At 35.0% G+C, this 26523-nt stretch overlaps 1 protein-coding gene across 1 annotated transcript in view; it reads left to right on the forward strand.

Annotated features, from left to right (window-relative positions):
- otogl (otogelin-like) overlaps positions 1–26523 on the forward strand; it is a 224147-nt gene that overhangs the window by 90875 nt on the left and 106749 nt on the right. The window contains exons 21-25 of the mRNA XM_039762177.1: positions 13647–13781; positions 18039–18185; positions 19768–19887; positions 22266–22382; positions 24968–25124. Of these exons, the coding sequence (XP_039618111.1) occupies positions 13647–13781; positions 18039–18185; positions 19768–19887; positions 22266–22382; positions 24968–25124 (676 nt within the window). The remainder of the gene's footprint in view (positions 1–13646; positions 13782–18038; positions 18186–19767; positions 19888–22265; positions 22383–24967; positions 25125–26523) is intronic.

Here is a 26523-nt window from a genome sequence, read left to right on the forward strand (position 1 = left end):
GTACAGGTGATAACTGCTTGGCTGTTTCAAGGGCTGCAGTGAATGAGGAAAGATTGAAGGAGTTTAAAGTAAATGGGTACTAATTGGACATGGGGGCATACAACGAGCTATAATGCTGTAAATCTCTCACATACAGTATATTAAAGTTATTTCTGTACTAAAACAAATTACCAAATAGTGTGGTAGAAGATACAACCTTAGGAACACCCAAGATCTGTTGGACTAAATGACCGACCTGTATTTGTCAAATCCTTTTCTTTTCAATATGCTTACAGTATCTTAGTCTTTCTTAACACAGAATTCCGGCAAGAGCTGCAGTAGTGATATTAAGGAATACAAATTTACAGCCAATGCTATATTTAACTTTATGTTTTTTCATATAGGTTTTGAGGCTACATTCCATTATTCATTTTTAAGATCATAGTTACTGTGAAAAAACTGTAGTTTTGTTTTTACATTAGCTAACTGTTAAATTGTACAAAGATCACTGTGCTATATGCAGTAGAGGAGCAATGCTGCCAATGAACTAAGTCTTTCAGCTGTTCAGGAAATTCAAACCAACTGCATAAGATGCATAATTCAAATCTGTCACCAGACTTCATAATTTTCTTTCTGAATTTCATGAAAGGGCCTTTCCTGGAATTTATGATTTCCAATATTACACTGGCAAGGCAGCCCAGTTCTTTTATTCTAGACCAATTTTAAGATTTTTATTATTGATGTCTTTCACTTCTTCGTAATTTGGCTGTACTCAAAATGATAAAGTTAAATTTGATATGTTACCATCTGTATGAATCCTAATTACTGTTTTTTTCTTTCCATTTTTGACAAATTGGCCAAGAATGTGAAGAATGCGAAAGACATTTTAAACTCCTGTGTCATTTAATTTTGAAATATAAAACTAAATGAAGATGAACAGTAGAACAGTAAAATTAAAGAAAACAAGTATTGTTTATTATAATTTAGAATTACTATATGATATACCAACACTACAAAATACTTCTCTCTGATTAGAGGGATGAATAATGGAGAAAATCTTGGTAACCGTTAATTAATGCTGCATAGCAGATATTTGACTGCCAGTTTGGTCAAATCAGACATATATGGTTCTGTATATGTGATTTATGGTATCACTGGCATGTTGCATTAATAGTTTTTTTTACTTGCATATGGCTCACTTGTGTTTTGTGTTTATGCTCCAAGTGGTAATAACACAAATGTTGGTTACTTGACCTAGCAAGGTAGATCCATGTACAGTATATGTAAATATGAACTTGTCCATTAGAAAGCCTAAGGCCGGGGAAGAGAATCAGGAGCTCTAAAGTAAAGCAGCCCCTTTTTTATAAATATCTTTCCCCATTATTATATTCCTCTAACAAGTGGCATTTATCTTTTAACAGATAACAGTTAACATTAGTAATTACAGCCAGTAATTCCTTTTTTTCAATTTAAAATAGACTGAATTTTATAAATTGCAATGACTGACTGCATTTTAAAAGAGAATACCAGCTTTCTGTGGAGTTGTAAATCAAAGTACATACTTTTTCTTATGGTTGTGCAGTGAAGTGCGGTACAGTAGATGTTTTGGAGAGCCATACAAAGTTACTATATGAATATTTTTAATTCTAACACCCTATAAGATTGCTCTTTCCATGAACAGCTGTCTGCTACTTAAAGTGACTGTGTGATTCTTTTGGTTAATTTGAATATCTGTTTCTGTGTTTTTTGTCTTTGTTTATATTTTGGTGTTTGCAGGCCACACATGATATTAAGTGCACGATGGGTATCTGTATGTATGTGTCAACAGCAGTGGGAATCTTTGCTGGTTTTGGCAAACTTTGATTTACTTTTATTTTATGATGAAAGAAATTAACTGGACAACCTTGCAGACAATTAAGAAAACATCCTTTGTTTTTGCATTGGTAACATTGTGTTGGGATTGGTATGCATCTGACCTTTGAAGTAGATTTTGTATCTTTTTTATTAGACATGTGAAAACAGTTTTGCTTTTCAGTAATTTGTAGTCATTTTTTAAATTTTATTTTTTGTCTGCTAATTCACAATATAATACAATTCTGCAGTTTTCACAGTTAATAATGTGAAACATTGTGTAACATTTGCATAATCCATAAGCATAAGAAATACTTTTCTCTTGTTTAACAAAATAGCTATTATTCATAGGGATAGGCTGGAAAGCATATTGTGTCCAGGATATTGTGACTTCAAGATAAATACAACATCAATTTAATATTGAGAAAAATCTGTAAAATATTTAGGACTTTAGGTTAATGTGTTCTCTGTCTACAGGCAATGTGTAACAAAATTTGCAACATTACAATTAAAGGTTAGCTTATGTCTTAAAAGCTGTCATAGATCCAGTTTCCAGGGTTTGAATCACATACACAATCACACTACATAACAAGGGGAAAAGCAAAACAGATGCCATGCAGAGTAAAGAAACTAAGTGTATGCTTAGACTAAAAGAATATCTTACAAGCCAAATTGAACTGGGCATTTTTGGTCCTGAGCACAAAGTTTTCAGAATTCTCCAAGGAATCTCTTTATCTTTCTGTAATTAATTAACTTTTAGAAAGTGAAGTTCATTCCTAAAAATACCATTAGTTAAGTCTCTGTTTCATCAGAACCATAAAATGAACACCAAAATGAGTAATCCATGATTTATCAAGATTTTAGAGTCTGAACTTTATTTAATGAAAGAAAAATAATGTGGGCTTTCTTTTCACTTAAGCTCTTAGTCAAGAAATGAGTATCTGAGCAGAAATAATCATCTCTGTGACTATTTCATTTAAATGTCTTTTAAATTGAGAGATTAATTTTGACTTATGTAATTGGAGCAGTGTGTGGTTTCTTTTATAAGCCGCAGGAGATAAAAACAGTTATTAATGTTTCACAAAAGCACCTTTTATGAAACAGTCTGACTCCTCCTCCTCCTTCTCTTCTGTTTTTCTTTAAACAACAAATTGGAACTGCAATTGGATTGCTTTACATACACAGCACACAGCAGCTGGTAGAGTGTGACTGGGAGTAATATGGACACCACAGAGCCACACATTATCCAAGAACACATTTTAAATTTCTAAATAGTATGACAGTTTTAATATGGGTTCTTTGAGGTCTTTCAAAGGTGAACTTTTTAAAGAACAATATAATGCTGTTTTTTTTATAATAGTATGATGTTTTGTTGTTGTCACATAATGTGAACGCTGGACCTGGCACAGACAGACGGACAACATGTTTTCACCCATCACACCGTTTATTTACACTATGTACAGTTTTTATGCTCACGTGCACCCCCAGTGCCTTCTTGCACCGATTTCCCCAATGTCCAGGTCCACAGTCTCTATGCCTTCCTGGCCGCCTCCCGTCCTTTCTCTCCAGCTCAGTCCTTCTGCCTCCTGACTTCCACCGCTGACTGGAGGGAGGCGGCCCCTTAAATAACGCTCCCGGATGAGCCGCAGGTGTTCCCGGCACTCCCTCCTTAGCCACGCCCCAGCGTGGCGGAAGTGTCGGCTGTCTTCCTGGCAGCTCTCCGGGCGCCACATAAAGTCTTCCCCCCAGCACTTCCTGGTGTGGCGGAAGTGCCGGGCTCCCGGAATAATTAGGCACTGGGGCGCCGCCTGGCGGTAGCCACGGGTCCCTACAGGGCTGGGCTTCCAAGCCCTCCACCCGTGGCCCCCAACAGAACTAGGACGGACGCCCCCTTGCGGTCTGGAGGAGGCACAAGCCCTCCTCACGTCCTCCTGGGCATCCCGGCCGGGGACCACAATAAGAAATAGACTGCAAGAGCAATAAATAGCCCAACCTATTTGTTTAAACAACTAATAAAAGCTCCAATGTGTTCAACAAGTATTTACCACCTTTGGAATTTTTTGACATTTTGTAGCATTATATGTTTAAAACTAAAAGACAGTTTTATGTGCATTTTAGTAAGATATCCACTCAAATCACTCTAATATGCTCAAGCTGGGGTAGTGCAGTGGGTAGATTTTCCCTCATTATGTAAGGTTTGTATGTACTCCTCTAATTAAGGCAATCTTGTCTTGGTCAATTTGTAATTTGTCACACTACTGTAAAAAGGTAAATTAAGAAGCTGATCCAGTGGAAGAATTGCAGGACAAGTCTGCATTTTGATTAAAAACACAAACACACAACTGAATCGCCTTGATTTGCTAAATATTTACCACCCACTGCTATGACAATTCAAAGTCAATTTCCTTTATGAAGTTACCCTCTGGTTGGTGGACATGATTTCAGAAGAAATAGACCGATGTAAGATCCCACATGTCAGGAAGTGTAGGATCACAATATTTACACTGAAGACCAGACAGCAACCTGTGATAGAAATGTCAGGAGGTCTAGGGTGCTGGACCATAGCCAAGTCTTTCATTAGGGAAATGGAAGAATGGAGACTTATCCAGACTCTTCATGTAGAAAATTACTCTCCTAAACTGAACACCTGAGCAAGAAGATTTGAAGCAGTACATGTAACCAATAAGTTAATAAGAACCCTGACAGACAGAGAGCTCTACAGGACAAGATGAAAAAACATCTGCCGAAAACATAATTTCTGCAGCCATTCAAAGATATAGATACTGTGAGGCTGACAAATGGAGAAACGATTCTCATTCCAATATGGTAACATCACTAGCCATACAGTAAATTCAACACCAGAGTGACTTCCAACTAAGTAAATAAAATGCTATGACTATCCAAGCAGAAGTCCCATCCTGAAAACCACTGACATTCTATGGAAATTCATGAAGACTGAGGCTTAGCAATACTCTAATTTCACATTGATGGTGCCTGAGCAAATCTGTCATTCAGTCCAATTCTTTTTTTATTCAATACGTCTGATCTTCATGAGGATCATGAGATGGCTTGAAAACAATATGTGTAGTATCAGGAAAGCCTGGCGCATGTGATCAATTACATAACATTTTAGTTTTCTGTCAGCACCTGCAAATCAAGTAATTTCCTTTTAAATAGAAAGTATTCTGACTTATATTAAGCTCAAACTAGTATTTTATTCAAGTAGATTAATTTAATTTGATGACAGAAAGGCTACCCTTTATGTATTTGAATTTGTTTCCGCATTGCTACAAATAACCTGCACATAATTTGTAATTTAAATTTCATTCATTTATTCATTCATTCTATTTCATTCTGATCTCAGCGTAGGGCCTGTACTAGAAGTCTCCATACTGGTCTGTCTTGGACTGTTTTGCCTCTACCCAGGACAACAATATTTATTTCAAAAGCACATTTTTATACAAAGTGTCATTTTGACAAGATGTCAAAGAAAATGTTTCAAGAAAATAAAAATAAATTAAAATTAAATAAGAATAATCTTAATGTCCTAATGAAGGACATCCATTCAACTCTGACTTTAGAGTTCTTCTCAACCTCAGATTTACCAGCTGTTATCTCCCCAGCTTCACTGTATGAGCTATGCAGGTTATGGACAAGGTTGATCTCCATTATGTAAAGTCCTAGTACACTCAATGAATACAGACACAACAGTTAAATACAACTAAACATTTCCACAGGCAGATTCAAGTTTCAAGTTAAAATATTTATTTATTATTGGTGTTGCCTTTGATTAAATTATACACTATATCAGGTTTGGATAACTCAGTGATACTGTAAATCCATTTTACCTTTTTAACCTATTAATTGAGTTTCTTTAAAGCAGTGCAATAATATTGTGTATAAATTATATTGATTATATTTTTCAGTATATTTCAAATACATTTTTATACAAATTAGTTTTTAGTGCAGTGTAAGGCACAGTGCAAGATCAGGTTGATTTTCAATATTTTTTTTTTCTTATGAAAATATTTGAAAACTGCCCAGCAACTGATATTTAGAAGTAAAGCCTTTCTACTTTCAATGGAGTGCCAGTCCCATAAATTCAAAGCACCAATAAGGGGTTTCCAGTCTTATGTGTATTTCTCTTTTTGCCACAAAGCAACCTTCAGGACAGTGGATTGAATCTCTCGAAAACAGATATGCGTACGTTTTCAAAGCCCTAATCTTGGGAAAATCAGAGGCATTTTTAATTAGAACTGGATTGTTGTAATGTAATCCAATGAAATGTCAAATCCATTGCATAAACAGGGCAAGTCAAAATAGCCAACAAAGGCGAAATTGTTCCAATCACTTTAGTGCTTCTTTTTTCCCAGACCTAAAAGTCAGGCTCGAAGCCTTTTTCACTTTCTTAACGACGCTCTCAGAAGTGCTTTATTTTTTCAAGAAAGGAAAATTTAAAATAATTCTTTTATTTTTATTTTTCTACTTTTATGTTACTGTAGAATGGCTTGATAATATCATTTGTGTACTTTGTTTTGTGTTGGTTTGTACATAAACTTAAAAATCATTTCATTAATAAAGAACACAGCAGCCTCTTGTTTTCAGTTAACAGTTGACTTTAAAGGCCAGTAGCTCCCAAAGGATCAAACTGATCTCTAAGAATGTCTGTGCCGAGCCATATAACTTTGTACAGATCCTTTTGCCAGGATAGAGTGGATATCAGTATGTACATACAAAAAGAACAGCTTGAAAAAAAATGTGCAAAATACTATACTCAAGTCATACAATAAACTCTACTATTTTTTTAATTATATTTTGACTAGAATCTAACCTGAATAGAACAAATAAAAAAAGTAAAAATTCAAAAAATGAAGCAAATCATGGTATGAACTGGAAAATCTTACTGTACTGTACTCTGAATGATAAAACAACATAAAATTACTTTATCAAACCAGTGTAATCCCAGTTATGAGTTACCAAGTGTCAGAATGGACTCAAAACCTTAGATTTGTAGCTTCACTATTACAATTTAATTATACATTTGTTGTTTATAGGTAATAACAACAACAATAAAAATCTAACATGTAACATATAACAACTATCGCTACATAAACCTGAGATTTTAGCAGTAAAATGCTGCCGACCAATAATCTTCTTTCGGTATCTGAAAACATACAGTATATACAGTATTCTGCCCTACTTATGTTTTGTGAATTAGCTTGCCTATACACCTATATTTTTGAAAACATTTGTATAAAAGTTATGTACAATTTTATTAAATAGCAATCTTTTGTATACTCTATTACTTGTTTAACTTAGAAGTAATAATGTAATTTGCATGACAACTAGGGTACACAGCAGTTGACATTCAATTACAACATGACAATATAAAATCCAAAGTAGTGATTTATTAGTCTACAACAAGGTCATGTATGGAGAACATTAGGACAGAGTAAAACTCCAAAGTTAGCAATACTGGTAAATTATAATTTATACTTATAATACTTATAAACTGTATCTTGCCCTGGGTAAATTTTGGACAATTTTGAACAAGATAAGTATGATTGATAAAAAAAATTTAAGTTGAGTGTTTGGCACATATACTGTAGAGCTAGAGTGTATTCTATGCATAGCTGACATCTGCTCCTTTTCTGAGTTTTCACTTGAAAGGTCCATTTCCCAACACACCCTAGGATCATTGAGGTTTTTTTTTTTTATATATTTTTGAAATGCTGTATGGAGTTTTCGAGATTGAACAATATTGCCTTCAGAATAAAATGGGTAGGAGATGTGGAAAAGCGGGCAGTTCTCCTGAAACAAATTTTCTAATTTAAAATATTGGAGAAATTGTGTTGCTGTAAATTTAAATTTTCAGTGTAATTGTCCATAAGGTGCCAAAACAATATCTATATACAGTTCTCATAATGTTTTCTAAAGAGTAAATAAAAAGTGGGTATTAAGGGTGAAAAAGGTTCTGAAATAGATATAGAAGGTTAGGAAGGATATTCATCTTAAAAGGTATTGAATTTCTCTGATAAGGTGAGATGGAGGTTGGACCATCTCAACATGTCATTTGATTTTTTTCCATGCTGTTACCAAAATTAAGTTCAGAAAGATTTTTATATTTAAATGTGATGTTTACTTGTTTTGTTTTTTTTTTTTTCTTTGGTCACTGATCTCGATTATGAACTCAGCTTTCACAATTTTTTGTTATTCTTTTATTGTTGTGAAAATTTTCTGGGCTGGTTTGGGCACCATTTTGTTTTTTCAAATTGTCTGGTCATGCCCCTGTCATTAGTATAATATCCTGCATTGTAAGGAGCATGTCCTCCAATGTCATGACCCTCAGGTAATGATGTGACAGGTTAAAAGGTTTAAAGGCTCTAGGGAACTTTTCCTCATCCAATATAATGGATTCCAAACACAATTCTTGTTTGCAAATTAATCAGTTTCTCTGACTTTTCTGATTCTTGTTCGATGTGTTTACTTTCGGTATTCGTCTTGCATTTTGGGTTTGGTACTAGCATAACAAATACAAACTGAGGCTACTATATTTGGGCTAAACTTGAGTTTTTGCAGTGTGGTGAACATATAGTCCCATTCTACTCCATCAATGGTATTTTCTGCGTCCAAAGATAATATGCTCTCTGGTGTGTTAGTTTTAGTGATTGAGTAAAATACTTTAAACAGACACTGAAGGTTTGAGGCTAAGTTTCTGCCTTTAATTAATCTGGTTTGGTCCAGTGATATTACAGAAGGAATCACTTTCTCTGTCCTTTTAGTTTAAAATCGTAACATCATTATTCAGATCTTATATCACAGCTCCAGTTGATCCAAAACTTTCCTGCTAGAGTCCTTATACATACCAGCAACAGTTAGCACATCACATCCATCCTGCTTCTCCTTCACTGGCTTCCTCTGTCTTACTGGATTGAATATAAAATTCTATTATTGACCTGCAAAGTTTTAAATGGCCTTGCACCGGACTACATCAGTGTTCTTCTCTATCACGTTATGCTCCTGTTTCGCCTGCTAAGGTCCTCTGATTCTGGCAATCTTGTTGTGCCCCACACTAACCTGCACTCTATGGATGATGAGGTCTTCAGCTGTAAAGCGCCCAGACTTTGGAATGACCTCCCTTAATTAATCAGATCAGCTGACTCCATTCATTCTTTTAAAAACAACTTAAAATTAATTTGTTCAAGAAGGCTTTTAACTTGATATGACATTCTACCCCTTCTTTCAGTTTACTTCTCTGTCCAGATGGTCAGGATAATTATGTTATTTGTTCAGGCTTTTCTTCTAGTATTGAATTTAGTTTTTTACTCTGGTTTATTGTCTTTTATTCTGTTTAATGCTTTGCATATCCTGTATTTATCTGTTTTAGTGTACTATGCAGAAAATGACATATACCTTGCTATTCTTTCTGAGATTTTGACAAGCGCCTTGAGTATGGGAAAGGCCCTATAGAAATAAAATGAAACATTGTAGCAAGTCCTTAATTTTCTTTGGAAAAATGATAATGCTTACTGAAAAGTCTGAGGTAAAATTTTATTTGCACTAACTTTTATGAATGTTATTAATAAAAGTGGAGGAAACTTAGTGGAAAATGTTTATGACATTCCACTGGGTAACCATCAGGGCCTGCTACTTTCCCACTTTGGAGTAGGTTTATAGCATCCAGCATATCTGAGTATGTCAAGTTCTTCTGCACTAAAAATATTAAGCTGCCATATGTGTATTATGTTAAAAAAAATCCTTAGATTATGCCACATTGTCTTTAAACTGAGTGGAATATAAGGAGTATATAGTACAGTTATATACAGTACTTCCTAAATGTGTAAGATATAGTTTATGGTCTTTTATCTCCAGTTGCGTTGGTAATTTCTGTTATTATGTTGAGGACTTCCTGCTTGTGGATTTGTTGAGCTAAAATCTTATTAGCCTTCTCCCCATGTTCATAATAATGATGTCACAATTCAAAGATAAGTTGTTCAGTTTTTTTTGTTTGTTGTCATAATTTATTTTTATGATAAAGATATGAAATAATGTGTTCTCCTAAAAACACCTTAAAAGTTTGCGGAAGATGTCCTGCAGAAGCCTCTGAAGATGAGTTAGTCTGTAAAAATAATCAATTTATCTGGAGATGAATTCTGTAAAGTTCACATCTGGTAATGTAATGGAATTAAGACAGAAGTTACAACATCAGTGTGTAGGGCATAAAGATTCAGGCTACAAGAGGAGCGTGATTGGAGATAACAATGGAGTTGTACTTATAAAATTTGATAGAGGGAATAAATTATCGATGAACAAAATAATCAGTTCTTGAGTAGCTGTGATGTATGGCAAGAAGAAGTAATATTCTGTTTAATCTGAATTTAAGAATCTCCATGGATTCAATAAATCACAACCTATTACAAACTGTGGGATTGTCTTTGTGGTGTTAGAAGTTATCACCACTGTAGTTGAAGATCTATCCAGGTCTGGATTTAAAACACAATTAAAATCTCCAGCCATTATAATTTTATGAGTGCTTATATTGGAAATGGATGTTAGTACGTTTTGGATAAATTTTTTATCATCCACGTTGGGTGTGTACATATTTATCATCATAGTGCCTTTTAGGGTTGGATACTACAAATTTGTCTGATGCTACAAACAGGACTGCCTTAAGTATTAAAATTCCTACACCTCTGATTTTCTTTATATAACTGGTTTGAAATAGGCCAATTCAGTCTTTTTGCAGTTCAGACTGATCCTTACTTATTTAGTCAGTCTCTTGCAAAAAAACCATCTTAGTCTTTATGCTTGTGAATTGGGAACTTTTTTGTTTTTAGAACATGATTGAGGCCTTTGACCTTCCCACTTACAAAGTTCAATGGCTGGTCAAATAAATACTTCTTTGGAATGTTTGGGAACATTTTGTAATCTTAAGTAAAAGTAGTGTGATATTTCAGAATTTAGCTTTATCACTAATTTCATATCATTATCATTGTCAGGGTAAAAAGAATAGATACATAGTAACCTGCTCTCTTTCCCTTCTCCCCCCTCCCAAAATAATACAGTTCTTTGTAAAAAAATTACACAACTGGGTATGCTGGCTATGTGTCATGCCATTCAGTCAACGAAACATCGTCTAAATGCTTCTCTCAGAAGACAAGGGACTTTGGAGTGTACGGAGTAGACAATAAGTGGCATCCCAGTACACATGGTCTATAGGATACACATCTGGAGATACAGCTAGCCAGGGAAAAGTATTGATATCATTTAGTGAGACTGGGTATTTTCCTTTTGCCAAATGCAACCAGGAAGACTTACCATGAAAAGGTTGTATGAATGATGGCTTGACTTCATCTTTATATGCAAATGCAGTGGCCATCACCCCCAGAAGCAGAAATAATTACTGAAGATGATGCAATTCCAGCCTAAGGCATTTCAAGCTCCACATAACTACCCTTACCTTGTACTCTACACATCATACTACAGTATATAACCTACAGTAAAATCATATTAGCCTTTTTAAAGACTTCTGTACACTGTTTGATGTAGATATTGACAAGTCCACTATGATTGCTAAGTCCTTCTCATAAGGTGCATTTTGAAGTTTTAAACCTCCCATTGTGTATTTAAGTCTAACATTTTTACTTCCTATTTGTAATAACTTACATTTACTGACTTTAAAATTTCATCTGCCACAAATATGCCCAAACCTGTATGCTGTTGAAAAACCTCTGTAATTATTCTGCTGACAGTAGCCTATCTACCATTCCACTTAGCTTGATATCATCTACAGACTTAACCAGCTTATTTTTAATACACTTATACAAAGAGTAATGTCCCCAGCATTGATCATGGAGGAACGCCAATTTTACCTTAGCCTAATTCTGGAAAAGACCCTTTTTACCCGTGTTTAAGCCAGTTTTACACCAATCAATTCCCACTTCTGTTAGTTTAATGATCAAACCCACATGTGATACCATAGCAAATGGTTTCTGAAAATCCAGATAAATAATTTATGGACCTGTTTGGTCATATGCTTTTACTTCTTCCCTATTTAAGTCATGTTGACTGTTTAATAATACTCCATCAATTTACTTGTGATGTATGTTAAACCTACTTGCACGTATTTACTTTGAACAGCTGGGTTAACACTAACAGTTAATAAATAGGCTAGTTCCTGCATTGTGCTCAAGCAATCCTGGAGGAGCAGGTTGGTAGCAAAAGTAGGGAGAGTTTTGAAGTGAAATGTGATTTTCTAGTGCCATCTGCTGGTTGAACTGAGGAAAAACTTTGTGCTATTGTGTATTAGGTTATGATTAAAATTGAAGAAGAAATAGATGTGTGTGTGTGGCAGTTTATTTTTGTAGCTGCTTTACTGCTATGCTTGCTAAAGTATGTATAGATGAATTCTATAACATTCACCTCTGCTAAAGTAAGAAGGTTAGGTTGCAAGTTGCGAGATGAGTGTGTTGGGCATAATGATTCAAGTTCCAACATAAGAGGAATGTGATTGAAGATAACAATGCAGTCGTACTTGCAAGATTTGGTAGTATGCAATAAATTATTATTGATGAAGAAATAATCAATTCTGATTAACTATGATGTACTGGAAAGAAATGATATTATGTTCCATCTGAATTTAAGAATCTCCATGGATCTGATAAATCACAATCTATTACAAACTGTATTATTGTCTTTGTTGTTTTAGAGGTTATTGGCACAATAGTGTAGGATCTGTCCAGGTATGGATTTAAAATGTTAAAGTAAATTAGAATATCTAACTGGACATTTAAAAAAATAATATCAATATAAAAAGTATCAATGCCTGTATATGTACATACTTTTCAAAATTATCATTGTTACTCCAAACAAACTGAAAATACCTAGACAGGCCTCCAGTGGTTTGAACTAAATGAACAGGGTTCAAATGTTGGAAGGATGGATGATACAGGGTTTCTTTGAAGGAACTGTTGATTAAATGATTAGAACTCTTGTCTCACACATCTAGGGAGCATTGGCTTGGTGTAGCTTTTACAAGTTCTCCCTGTGGCTCTTATCTGGGTACTCCAGTTTTCTGGTACATAAAAGAAAGAGAGAGATAGGTTGGGAGCATGTGTTGATTACAGTGCATTGCCGCAGCCACCAAATGGTGAAATGGTAGAGTAAATGGTGACAATAGTAAGTGGGTGTATGCAAGTGCTCTTTGTGATGACTGGCATCCTTACTCAAAGTTACTTTTGCTTTCACTGTTAACTTTTGCAAGAATAGCACTCTAGCTCTCCACAATGCGGTATCTGTAAACAAATGGATGTTACTCTTTTTTCCTCTGTTAGTAATTACACTTTTAGGAAGATGGTTTTTGAATACTGATCCTGTCACTTTCTTTGTAGGTTTTTCCCATTCTGCTCATGTATGCATGGATTTTCACTTGGTACTATAGTGTCCTTCCACATTCAAAAGTTTGGTTAGGGTTATTAGCAAATCTAAATCGGACCTATATGGATGTATTTTTATAACTGTCCTATACTGACCTGGTGTCCATGCCATGTCTGAGTACTGTCTTGTGCTCAGTGTTGTCACTGTTATTCCCTAGGTAAAGTAAGTAAAATAATTTTATTTATAACAAATGATTTTTTTGTCATTTTCAACCATCCATGTGTTGAAAGACTTTTCTGAGGTCACAATGATAAAAGCATGTGCAGACTGCATATTGTCAACATATACGAAAAAAACCAGGAAATTAAACTTTCTATAAATGATGCACTTTCACTTTTTTTAATTGCTAGACAGTTCACTGTAGCTTATTTATTTTTCAGAGCAATAATGGAACAGAAGTCTCTGTAACAGCGGAGAACCAAGATTGTTACGAAAGCGGCATTATCTGCATGAAGCACCTTACCATCTTTGTTGGTTCTTCAAAAATCTATTTCAATGATAATTCTGGAAAACCAGTAAGTTCCACTTCATACTAGTATATTAAAATCATTTAGATCTAGTTTGTTATCCCTTCAGCTGCTGAAAGTCAACATTATTTTAAGGAAATTTTATACAAAGGGATTGATTGCATACCTCTACTATGAAAACAAATTCATGCACCACTTTCTGTTTAGTTAATTAGTTTTTCATTTTGTTTTACTTTTCTTCTGCTTCTTTTTAAGCTACATGATATACACTGCTCAAAGCAATTAAGGTAACACTTAAATCACACATCTCAATGTATGAAATATTCAAGTGGAAAATCTTTACTAAATAATAGTGTGCAGTTTGTTAAGAACAAAAAATAAAAACCAAAATCAGCAACCCACTGAGGGCTGGACTCAACATCACACCGAAAATCAAAAATTTAAATCACAGGCTGATCCAACGTGTGTGAATTTCATCATGGCAACTCATTACGTCTTTTTACTATGTATGCAATATTACTTAGGTGTCAACTGACCTTATGCATTGTGCTGATGACATCACATAAGTGATGGTATAAATTTAATACAGTTTCAGTTGGCTTTATCCCTTGTTGGTGTGCATGCAGAGGGTGCACCAGCTCTTTTCTTTAGTTTCATACCTGGTCAGCACAGTAGTACAAAGTAAACAAAGTACACAGCACTTTCTTTTTCTTTCTATCTTTCTTTCTTTCTACCTCCACTCCTCCTGGAAAGCTTTGTCCCCCTTCCTCCCAACTCTGACTGATGGAACGAAGGCAGTGAGCTCCTTTTAAGCTGCACCAAGGAGTGCTCCAGGTGTAACTTGAAAAACAAAGCTATGCTTAAAGAACAAATAAACATAAATTGTGTTTCATCGATATTGTGATGACTATATGTGTTATGTTTTGTTTTGTCATAAATAAATACAATGCTGTGTAATTTGCATTTATAGCTCCATGATAATCTTTTCCAGAGTCATTTTTGTGTTCTTACAATTTAAATAATTGTATACTGCTAGCTGCACTAGCTGTTATATGAATTGTGCAAATTATATCATGAGTGGAGTTCATCTTCACAGTGTTTGATTTATACTATATATACAGTATATTGATCATTATGTTTCCATATGCTGGATTCCTCTGGGCTTTATTTTTTTTTCTTCCTTCAAGAGGTTCTCCTATGGTGGACATTTACCTTATTGGCTACTTTGTCCAACATTTATTGATGTATTTGTTAGTTAGCTGGTTGCATTGTTTTTCATAAGTTAAAGTTATCTCTAAATACATGTTCTCACTCATCAGCCATTATTTTGATGGTGTGGAAAGCTTGTTCCCTTTTGGAGCAAAAAGGGCACAAACAAGGTCAGTAAAATACATTAGGACAATGGTTCTCAAATTCAGTCCAATCAGATATTGGTGGCTACACATTTTTGTTCCAGTTAGCTTAACAATTTGGGAGGGGGTTTACTTCTACAAAGAACACAGTAGTATTACACCTGCATTAAGAAGAAATTTTGAAATATATGAATGTTAGCCATAGCTTAATTTTATTTTGTCATTCTCCAACTGATTCGCTATTTTCTGGGAAGTGTTTATCCTTAATTGTATCTTAATATTAACAATTAATGATGAGTAGAGAATACACTAGAAGAAACATTGAATGCTGAAAGGCTGTAATTACTTCCGTGTCTGACATGCTAATGTGCTCATTAGTAAATAAGGGATAGATAGATAGATAGATAGATAGATAGATAGATAGATAGATAGATAGATAGATAGATAGATAGATAGATAGATAGATAGATAGATAGATAGATAGATAGATAGATAGATAGATAGATAGATAGATAGATAGATAGATAGATAGATAGATAGATAGATAGATAGATAATTTTTATTGTAATTAAAGCTAAATTTTGTTTTTCGCTTTCTCTAAGGCAGCAAAGTAATGTCAGTCAGTCATTGTCCAACCTGCTATATTCTAACACAGGGTCACGGGGGTTTGCTGGAGCCAATCCCAGCCAACACAGGGCACAAGGCAGGAACAAACCCAGGGCAGGGCGCCAGGCCATCACAGGGCACACACACTCGCACACATTAGGGACAATTTAGGATCGCCAATGCACCTAACCTGCACGTCTTTGGACTGTGGGAGGAAACTGGAGCACCCGGAGGAAACCCCACACAGACATGGGAAAGTAATGATATATATAAATTAAAATACATATATAAGTAGATAAAATTTGAAAAAAGGTATTCTACACAACTGTCAATCTTTTTTATTAATCTTGAGTAGTGGAGAGGTTTCAGAGGTGAGAGCTCTTGGATAGAAATTGTTCCTGAATCTATTTGTTTTGGTTTTAATTGACCTATATCTTTTTTCAAATGGAAGGGGGGCGAACAATCAAAGTTTACATTTACTTATTTGGGTGAAGCCTTTATCCAAGACGACTTGCACCATTTATGATTCAATTAGGTATATTTCTTTTGGTTTTCCAGTTGGAGTACAGGGAGCTTAAGTGACTTGTTCATGGTTACAGAGTCAATTTGCAGGATTTGAACCCACAATCTCAGGGCTTGAAGTCCAAAGCCTTAACCACTACAACACACTGCCTGCCTATGTGATGTAATGTGCAAGATGTGTTGAATCTTTAATATACCCACTGGCCTTCTTTTGAAGTCGGCCAGTGTAAATATCCTCTACTCACTGAGCCATCTTCACCACAAGTTGTAATTCTTTCTTGTCTGTCGCAGTGCAGCTGGCTTACTACACTGTACAGCAGTAGCACAGGACACTCTCCGTGGTGACACAACAGAAATTTACCACTAACTGATGAGGGAGATGATTTTTTTTTACTTTGTACAGAAATATTTAATCTCTTCTGGGCCCTCTTCACTTGGTGAGTGATGTTTATCTACCACTTAAGGTCCTGTGTGATGTAAACACCTAGGAATTAAAAGCTTTCTACCATTTCTACTTCCTCCCCATGCATTTGGAGGGCAGAATACTCGATTTTTGCTAGACCTATGGAAGTCCACAACAATCTTGTTAGTTTTTGTGGCGTTAAGGTCCTGGTTATTATAAGCACACCACTCTTCAAGATGTTGCTCCTTTTCCTTGTAAGCTGTCTTATGAGATTGACTCTTGCATTGAACACCTAGAAAAGCAAACTGAAAATCAATATGCTAATGAAAGTATTAAAAATCAAGATAAAAAGGACAACCAATTATCTCCAATGCTACAACAGATGATAGCTAAATTTGAACAAAAAAATCGGCAATCCCAGCTTTTTCACCAAAAATTAACATATTGCTTAAATAAAGTAGCAATCCAATTAAAAGCAAAAGTTGTTTGGGACAAAACCCTGCAGCCACAGGAAGCCACCAGGACTAAACCTGAGAACCACTGTCCTAGAATACATGGCAAGCAGTGTGGTGCCAATGGATAGGAGGTCAGATTCTAAAGCAAAAGTTTGTTGTCACAATAAGCAGCACTTGTAAATCAACTTGACTTCATACAATTAACAATATGTAAACTATAATTCCTTTTCTTTCTACTTGTCAGGTATATGAAATAGAAAGACACTATATAAAGTAAAATGTGTTGTTATAAAAGCTTAATTTTAGACAAGATGAATTATCTGATTATCTGAAGCCAGCTTATGTAGGAATGACTTAAAGTACAAGGAACAGGATCCCGATGACTTGGACAGCCATGCACTCTATAAGACCAGGAAGTGAGAAAGTGCTTAAGTGTAATGGCTGATTCCTACCTTTGCCGTCAATGCAGCTGGGATCTAGACTCTAGCCCAAGACCCTATAGTAGAATTAAATATGTGTAAAAATGAATGAATGAATGAACATTCAGTTGAAGGGTTCTCCAAACTCATCTCACCTCAGAAAGATACAATAGTGAGTGTGTTTCACAACTGTACTGAAACTTGATTTTTCAGAGTTAAAGCCCTGGTCAGTAAAACGCATACTTTTTCCAAATTACAAAGCAAAATGTCATATATTATAATTATAGTTTTATTAAAGCAGATAACTTATTTAAGATGCAAAATGTCCTCATTAAACTGCTTGGACAGAAAAGGTACATCCAGCAGCTGCCTGTAGAAAGCAGGCGGCTGTTGTGCTTCACTTCTAAAGAATTCATGACCGCACATTTGCCTGACATTTTGCTCCACAGGATTATTGTGCTGAACTTGGCAGAGTATCAGCCACTTGAAAAGAATGGGAACTTATCAAATGTGCTTAAGTTGTTTTCTGAATGCCTTTTTATATTTAGAGTTCTTCAAGTGTCATTGGAAGGGGTTACGAATTTCAGCTGTGGAAAGCTGGCTATTATACTGTGCTGCATTTTCCAAAGCAAGAAATAACTATTCTTTGGGACACTAAAACTACAGTGCACATACAAGCTGGACCACAGTGGAAGGTGAGAATGATTTTTTGACGTATGTTTGTGTGTATTCTTAAAGTATATCTTAACAATCGCTTCATTATTTTAGTTGTGAGTATTTTCATTTACACTGCAGTACTGCATAAAATAACTAGAATCAAATAAAAGCACTTTAACTATGGCTCAGGATGTTTCCTTGTACCACCAGACTATAGTTACATAAATACAAATGGCCCTCATTCTTTATCATCAGCATCCTATGCTTAGAACTAATATGCCTTCATGTAACAAAACCAAGCAGGCCCTTCTTATCCCCTCATACCAGTTGTTTCAATTTGTAGTGGTAATGGTTCCAAGTGTCCTGCATATAGCTCTATTTAACAAAATGAAAGTTAATAATGTTTCTGTTATATCTAGTAGGTTAAACACATAAAGGATATATCACAGTTGGACTCAACATACAGTAGTAGAATAACTTAGTGCTGGCTATGCAAAATAGTAACTTGGGTATCTCAAGAGTCACCTGGCATATTTCCCACTTCAGTCCATTAAATATCAATAGCATGACCTCTCTCACCATAAATAACTTGTCCCATATCACCTCCCAACACTAAGCTCATTGTTCTCTAGCAGAAGTGGTTGTTTTAAACGTATTTGCCATTTCGTCTGAGATTAAAGTTTTAGTCACTTCTTGAGCTAGAGTTTACCCTAGAATTACCTTCAGGCGTGAGGTAACAATGCTCTCTGCTAGCTAATGGGTGTTGTTACGAATGTTAATCTTTACTTTCTTTACTGTGACACCATTTTATGCATCATTTCTCTGGCAGACATTGCTATTTTGTGGTTTTGTTTTAGTGCCACAGCCACATTGTTCTTGGTAATGACTTCTCATTGCTTCCATGTGACTATTACCACTACTGCATGTGACATCATCAAAGGCAGAATTCTCTGTTAGGCATCCCAGCTTTGGATTGAAAATGGTATTCTAAATGAATCTTTGCAATCATAGTTCAGACAGGTAAAGGGCATAGAGGAGAAGGAAAGGGCATAAACTAAAGAATTATTTTTTATGACAAAATTTTTTGGAGAATGTTGTTTGTGTCTTTTTGGCATTCTCTTACTTCTCTCAAACAATGTTCATGTCCGGGTTCATCCTCTCAAATATTCTGCTGTTTGACTATTCTCTTACCAACAGGCACAACATCAGATGTATTACACTTTGATCACTAGACTTGGTATCAAGCAACCTTAAATGTTCTGTGACACTTCCATAAAGTTTTAATATGAAGCTAAAGGGGTTTGTCCTCAATATCTAGGAGATTGTAATGTGTCCTCAATACAGTATTATGGTGGGGTTTTTATTTTGCCTGTGTGACATGATTTGATTTGCACTCTACTACCTTACTGTTCTTGCTAGCTTGTAGCAAAGTTTTCCTCTCACCTGCAGTATGTTCCTCCATTTTGCATATCTGATGTTCTTTATGTATATTGGGTCCAACAATATCTTCCCGAGTTCTGGCTCAAACCCCTGGGAAGATCTTTCCAATAATGGTAGACAATAATAAAAGCAAATACAAATATTAAAAACAATTTCAACTATTGGAATTTCTTTCCATAGGGCCAGCTAACAGGAATGTGTGGTAACTTTGATAAAATTACTGTAAATGATATGACAACATCAAGTAACATTGAGGTAAGCAATGCTCAAGCATTTGGAGACAGCTGGGCCCTTGGACAGGTACGTTTCATGTTTTTATGTAATATTAATTAATATTATTGCATATTTCTTTGGTATTTCTACCTAGGTGAATTTTCAAAATTAGCACAGATTACAATTACTTACCAACCTTTCTTTTTGTACAGTTGGAGTTCAGTTGGAGTGTGTCAGAGGTTAAAGCTGAGCTGACAATCTTTTGATTTATGCGTCAGATACATTTTCCCTTATCTATTGTACCCTAACCATATACAAATAATAACAGTTACACTATATTAAAATGTAAAGAATTACTTTGTATTTCGACTAAACATTGGTGTAAGTTATTGAAGGAGGAATCAATAGAATAGAGTACTGCATTATTTTGTTTTGGGTAATATCATTGATACATTCAATACATTATTTTTTTCCTTTTTGTTTTTTTTTTTTGCATCCTGAATATTTAATGGAATTGACAAAATGCCAATGTCTGTGGTTTCCCATTTGCAGGAATGTACAAGGATTTAATATTTTTAGCACGTGCATTATAAAATGCATTCCAACAGATGGTGCACCATACATGTTATGTCTACTTTAGAGATTTCTAAGCCAAATACTCTGTACACATTTAAGTCAATCATCTGGGCTAATTTTATTTTTGACAGTATTTCAGCAAAGAAACAACTTACTATAAAATAAATTTGCAGACATATTCATGAAAATTAAGTTCTCTAACACACTGCTGACTAGAACTACTGAATATATCATAATTGAATATTATCAGTCTTACTCTCAAGACTTTTGAGATACTTGAAATCCATTTCAACAACAAAAAAAAATATTTATGTGAAATGGAATGACTCGAGTTTTTTTCTTATTAAGCATAATTTCAGTCATTTCGGAAAGGGGACAATAAGTTGCCTCACAGGCCCATTGTCTGGGGTTGATTTCCCCACCACAACACTGCCTCTGTGGAGTTTGCACATTTTTTCATGTCTTCATTAGTTTTTCTCTGGGCAGTATGGCATTTCTCTGACACCCCTATGATAACTGCTGATTCAAATTTTTCCCTTTATGAGTATCTTGGACGTGTGTGTGAGTGTGCACTGCGGCGGACTAAAATTGATTTGGATTAAATGTATTGTGATTGTTTTGTATGATTGCTTATCTTTTGAAAATTGACAAATGGATGCAAAAATATCAACAATAATTGATATGGTAGTTTCATTGGTGAAATTTTCTTACTTTTAAATGAGCATCTTTGTTGACCTGTATTAAACGCCTGGCCTATGCACATTTTCTTAGTTTCCATGCTCTCCCCATGACCACAGTGGTTCTTTCAAGTATTTCCTACAGAATTTCAAAGATGATGTTGTGTGATCTGACTGCTCAAAGTTAGCCATTTTTGCAGTAAGCCAGTATGAATGTGGAATGTGTGACAGAATGTTTTTTACAATTGACTGACATTTCGTCAAATGTTTCCTCGTCTTGTGCCCATTGTTTGTAGTATAAAGTTTCACCTTCCCAGGATGCAGTATGTGATATGGTTGCTTCAGCGAGTAGATGAATGGATGCAAAATTTCCAACAGAATGTGGCATTACTGTATACAGATATCAACAAAAGTGAAATTTGCAAGCTCCTTTCTTGCAGAATGTCTTAATAAATGTCATGATCCTTAGACATCTAATGATACCATTACATTGATAGTTAGAAAGGTAATGTTGAAATACACAATTAATAAGCATGTACATAAAACAAAATAATAAAGCTAGAAGCTGAACTGAGGGCCAGGCACTGTAGTTTAAGATTTCTCTAGTCATTAACACAGAAAATAATAAATGAACCATGTAAAATGGGGGCAGCATGATGGCGCAGTGGTAGCACTGCTGCCTCGCAGTAAGGAGACCTGGGTTCACTTATCGGGTCCTCCCTGCGTGGAGTTTGCATGTTCTCACCGTGTCTGCATGGGTTTCCTCCGAGTGCTCTGGTTTCCTCCTGCAGTTCAAAGACATGCTGGTTAGGTGCATTGGCGATCTTAAATTGTTCCTAGTGGGTGTGTGTGTGCGTCCTGCGGTGGACTGGCGCCCTGCTTGGGATTTGTTCCTGCCTTGCTCCCTGTGCTGGCTGGGATTTGCTCCAACAGACCCCCGTGACCCTGTAGTTAGGATATTGCGGATTGGACAATGACTGACTGACTGACTAACAAATGCCTACAACAAAAACAATTTTGTGACCCATCCATTTCCTAAACTTTACAGATAAAAAAGGAAGCAAGCTTATTGTAATGATACTGGGCATAGGGTAGAACCCAGAATGTGAAACAAGTTCATTACAGGATGAGGCTATGACCCATTTTGAAAAAATATATAATAACATATAAATGTATACATAAATAATACATAAAGGTATTTTTATCCCATAGTGCGAAAGTGACTATGTGGTCAAGAGGCCATGTGAAGGGGATCTTATCAGGCAGCCATATGCTAAAAGAGAATGTGCTATACTGTACAGTGATGTATTTACACCCTGTCATAATGTGGTAAGTACACGGACACTGAATAATTCTGAGTGAAAGATTCAAATTAAAACAAATTTCTTTCCAAAATATTCAATATAAAATGTTTTAATATGTTTAATTTAAAATTTGTGAAATTAATAATTATATTTTATGACCTAATATAAAAAAATAGAATATACTGTATATATATATATATATATATATATATATATATATATATATATATGTATAGTCATAATAGCATAAAGTGGTAAGGGAATAAATTCAGCTTCTCCTTCTTCTTCTTTTGGCTGCTCCCATTAGGGGTAGCCACAGCAGATCATCTTCTTCCATATCTTTCTGTCCTCTTCTGTTACACTCATCACCAGCATGTCCTCGCTCACCACATTCATAAACCTTCTCTTAGGCCTTCCTCTTTCCCTCTTCCCTGGCAGCTCTATCCTTAGCATCCTTCTCCCAATATACTCAGCATCTCTCCTCTGCACATGTCCAAACCAACACAATCTCTCCTCTCTGACATTGTCTCCAAACTGTCCAACTTGAGCTGACCCTCTAATGTACTCATTTATAATCCTATCCATCCTCGTCACACCCAGTGCAAATCTTAATATCTTTAACTCTGCCACCTTCAGCTGTGTCTCCTGTTTTTAGGTCAGTGCCACCATCTCCAGTCCATATACTATAGCTGGTCTCACTGACATTCTGTAGGCCTTCCCTTTTAATATCTATTTCTTTACCACATTCACTGATAAAAATGTCACAGATATGCCAATTAGAATATAGTGTGTTAAATTCATATTGAACAATTCAAAAATAATGAAAAGCATGTGTCATAGAGAGATTGCAGTGCTACATGAAAGTTAATCCGGAAGTTTTTTTCTCAACTCATCAAAGAAGCTAATGAATGGTCTCTGCAGCTTCTATTGTTTCTATCACTAAAAACTGGTAAAGATTCTAAGTTAGCCAATACAAATTCTGACATAAATATTACATGTTCATATGAAAAAGAAGTAAGAACAGAATTGTGTGTGAATGTCTACCTACAAAATTAGAAAATTAGAACACACAACTGTTACAGAAAACAAACTGTTTTAGAGAAATGTGAAACAATATATATAACTGTGTTTTGGCGGACATGAAAATACAGTCTAAGAATTACTTTGGGTTGAGTTGTTTTTTTCTTTAGGTTTTCTTTAGGTTGTACTTGAATCTTTAAGAGAGAATGGCAAATAATTAATAGGCATATGTCCAAAAAAACAGTAATGTTCTGCAAAATGCAAGATCTTTGATCCTAATGGTTTGGACATATTTCCAGAAACAATCAACAAGTTAAATGCTTTGCATGCAAAAACTGCTGGATGCTTTTTTTATTGGAAACTTTCTCCAATAAATAAAGTCATTGGATAAACACGTGGTTCACCATTTAATAGTAAAAATAATAGACCGCATATCAATTGCAGCTCTCTCGCTACTGTATATGTGAGTAGTTTTTCTATACATATATATTTATATAACTGATCGCTCAATATTGATCTCACATTAGTGTCGATGTGTGGAAGGGTCTACAGCAATTTACCAGTGTCTCATTTTGGGTTTTTTCTGCATTACACCAGATGCTAAAACATAAACACTAAAATTAGAAAATAAGTGCATCTAGAAGTCAGATCAATTAATAAAGAGCCACTTCATGGTGAAAGAAACTATACCCAAAAAAACTGCCCCACCTTTGGACTCAGTAGTTGATGCAATTAGGTATTATAGGGAGGAAAATAAAATTAGGTTTTATTAATATAGTTTAAAAGCAATTTATGCATATGATTTTTTACCACTTTGGCAATGAATACATCTATTTGTTCTTTTCATACTGCTTACTGATATAAAAATAAACTCTTTTAGAGCTATTTAATCTGCACTAGCTTTTACATGAGATTTTGCAATCTATGTAGTAAAGTGATTTCATTGATATTTAGCATATAATTACTGAAGAGCACTCAGAATTCTACAATTTACAGTATAACTAATTATAAACAGTAGGTGTCATCCTTGTGCCAATAACCCACTCTGTTACTCTTTCTGTTGTTTTTAATGTCTACACTTCCATTGTCGTTTTAGTATGAATTGAAAATTAAAAATTTAGTATAAAAAATAATATATTAAGATTTAGAGATGCTGGTTAACACTTTTGCTGTTACAGACAAAGTGCCCTGAACTCAAATCACATGCCTAGTTTTTGTCTATGTGAAGTTTGCACATTCTCCCTGGGTTTGCTTGGGTTTTCCTCCCACATTCCCAAATATGTGCAGTTCAGGGTAAATGGCAATTTGAAACTAGCCCCATGTATGACTGTACACATTTGTTTAACCTGAGATGGGCTGACACTCTGTTTTGGGTTGTTTCCTTCCTTGTGCTCAGTGCTGTTAGGATAGACTGTGTACCTTTGTGCCTATGAATTGGATTAGGTGTGTATAAGAATAAACGTATATGTGTGTGTATTATGACTGAAAAATTTCTGCACTCCTTGAAATACTGAGTATAGACAATTTCTTTGACTAACAAAAAGAAAAGTCATGTGTATACTGATCATTTTTTAAACCATTCTTTTCTAGGTTGATGTGACTTGGTTCTATAAAAATTGCCTGACTGATACTTGCAATTGTAACCGTGGTGGGGACTGTGAATGTCTGTGTACAAGTATAGCAGCGTATGCTCACAAATGTTGCCAACTTGGAGTAGCAGTAAACTGGAGATCTCCTTCTGTCTGCTGTAAGTTGCAGGGATGATTATCTTTAACTGCTATTTCATTGAATCACCTTGATGCTCACTGTTTGTTCAGATAATGTGAACGCTTTAGAGACCACCATGATTATTAATGTATCTTGTACTGATTTCTGGTTATATTCCAAAAATGTAGCTGTCATGTCAATAAAAGTAATATATTTGAAGGAAAAAAATAATTTAAGTGATTACCCCCTTTATTTAAGGTATTTATTTATATTCATTTATAAAGCTTATTTGTGATTGAATTTTATTTACCTGGACTGTGTATTGAAGACCTTTAAAAGCCTTTTCTTCAGATGTTTAATATTCTTCTGCCAGAAAAACAATAGTAACTTTTTTCATTATGTGCTACATACAGTGAAATTAGGCAAAAGGAAAGAAAGATAATATTTTGTCATCCCCATTTAACACTTTGCACAAATTATTTATTCTTTCATTCCCACAACTTACTATTGTTCAGGTAAGAGATAATTTACCAGAGTATTTGAGATGCAGTGCAGTCGTGTGAGTCATAGATAGATAGATAGATACAGATGAAGAGATAGACAGTAAGTAAGTTGGTCATATGTACTCTTTCTCAAGGGAAATATAGTTTTCACATGAGCTCTAGAAATATAGAATTATTATAACAACAACCCCCACAAACACACATGACAGTTATAAAAAAGATAGAACTTCTGATTGTCCTAATGATAAAAGACCAGTCACAGTGAGGCATTATAAAGGCATCATAAAAGCCTTTTGTCGTAGGTATGAAGCAGTCCCAGTACCATTTTTTGATATAGTTCTGCTGAATAATTTGTATTGTTGTAACTACTCAATGATGGCTATCAATTTATTCTTCACTCTCCTTTCCATAACTATCTCAGCAGGGACAGAATGTGTCCAGTAACTGAGCTTATCTTATTAATCAGTTTGTAGATTCAGTTGGCCTCTCTTAATGTGCTGTTATTGTCCCAGTACACCGTGGCATCAAAAGTCACACTTGTAAAGAATATCACTACCCACATTAAAAGATATCAGAAAAAGAGTCTGCCCTGCCATTTCTTAGATAGCTCACTGTTACTAGACCAGTTCAGCCTGTTATTGATATGGACCCTCAAGTACTTGTAGCAGTGCACCATATCCACATCCACTCCCTGAATAGTGACTTTACATAGAGGCAAACGATGCCTGTTTTTTTCCATCTCAAAACTCAGTATAGATGGTATAATTATGTTACTATTTCATATAATTTTGTTACTTTATTTCAAGGCTCAATATTCTAGTAATCTTCACAAAACTTATATTTCTTTTCACCCATTTGCTTTCTCTCTTTTTGCATTTGTAATTCAAATAATGTACCACAACAGACTTAAATGAGCCTTAATGTGTTAATAGCATT

The sequence above is a fragment of the Polypterus senegalus genome, chromosome 8 (assembly GCF_016835505.1).
Source record: "Polypterus senegalus isolate Bchr_013 chromosome 8, ASM1683550v1, whole genome shotgun sequence".
NCBI classification, from domain to species: domain Eukaryota; kingdom Metazoa; phylum Chordata; class Cladistia; order Polypteriformes; family Polypteridae; genus Polypterus; species Polypterus senegalus.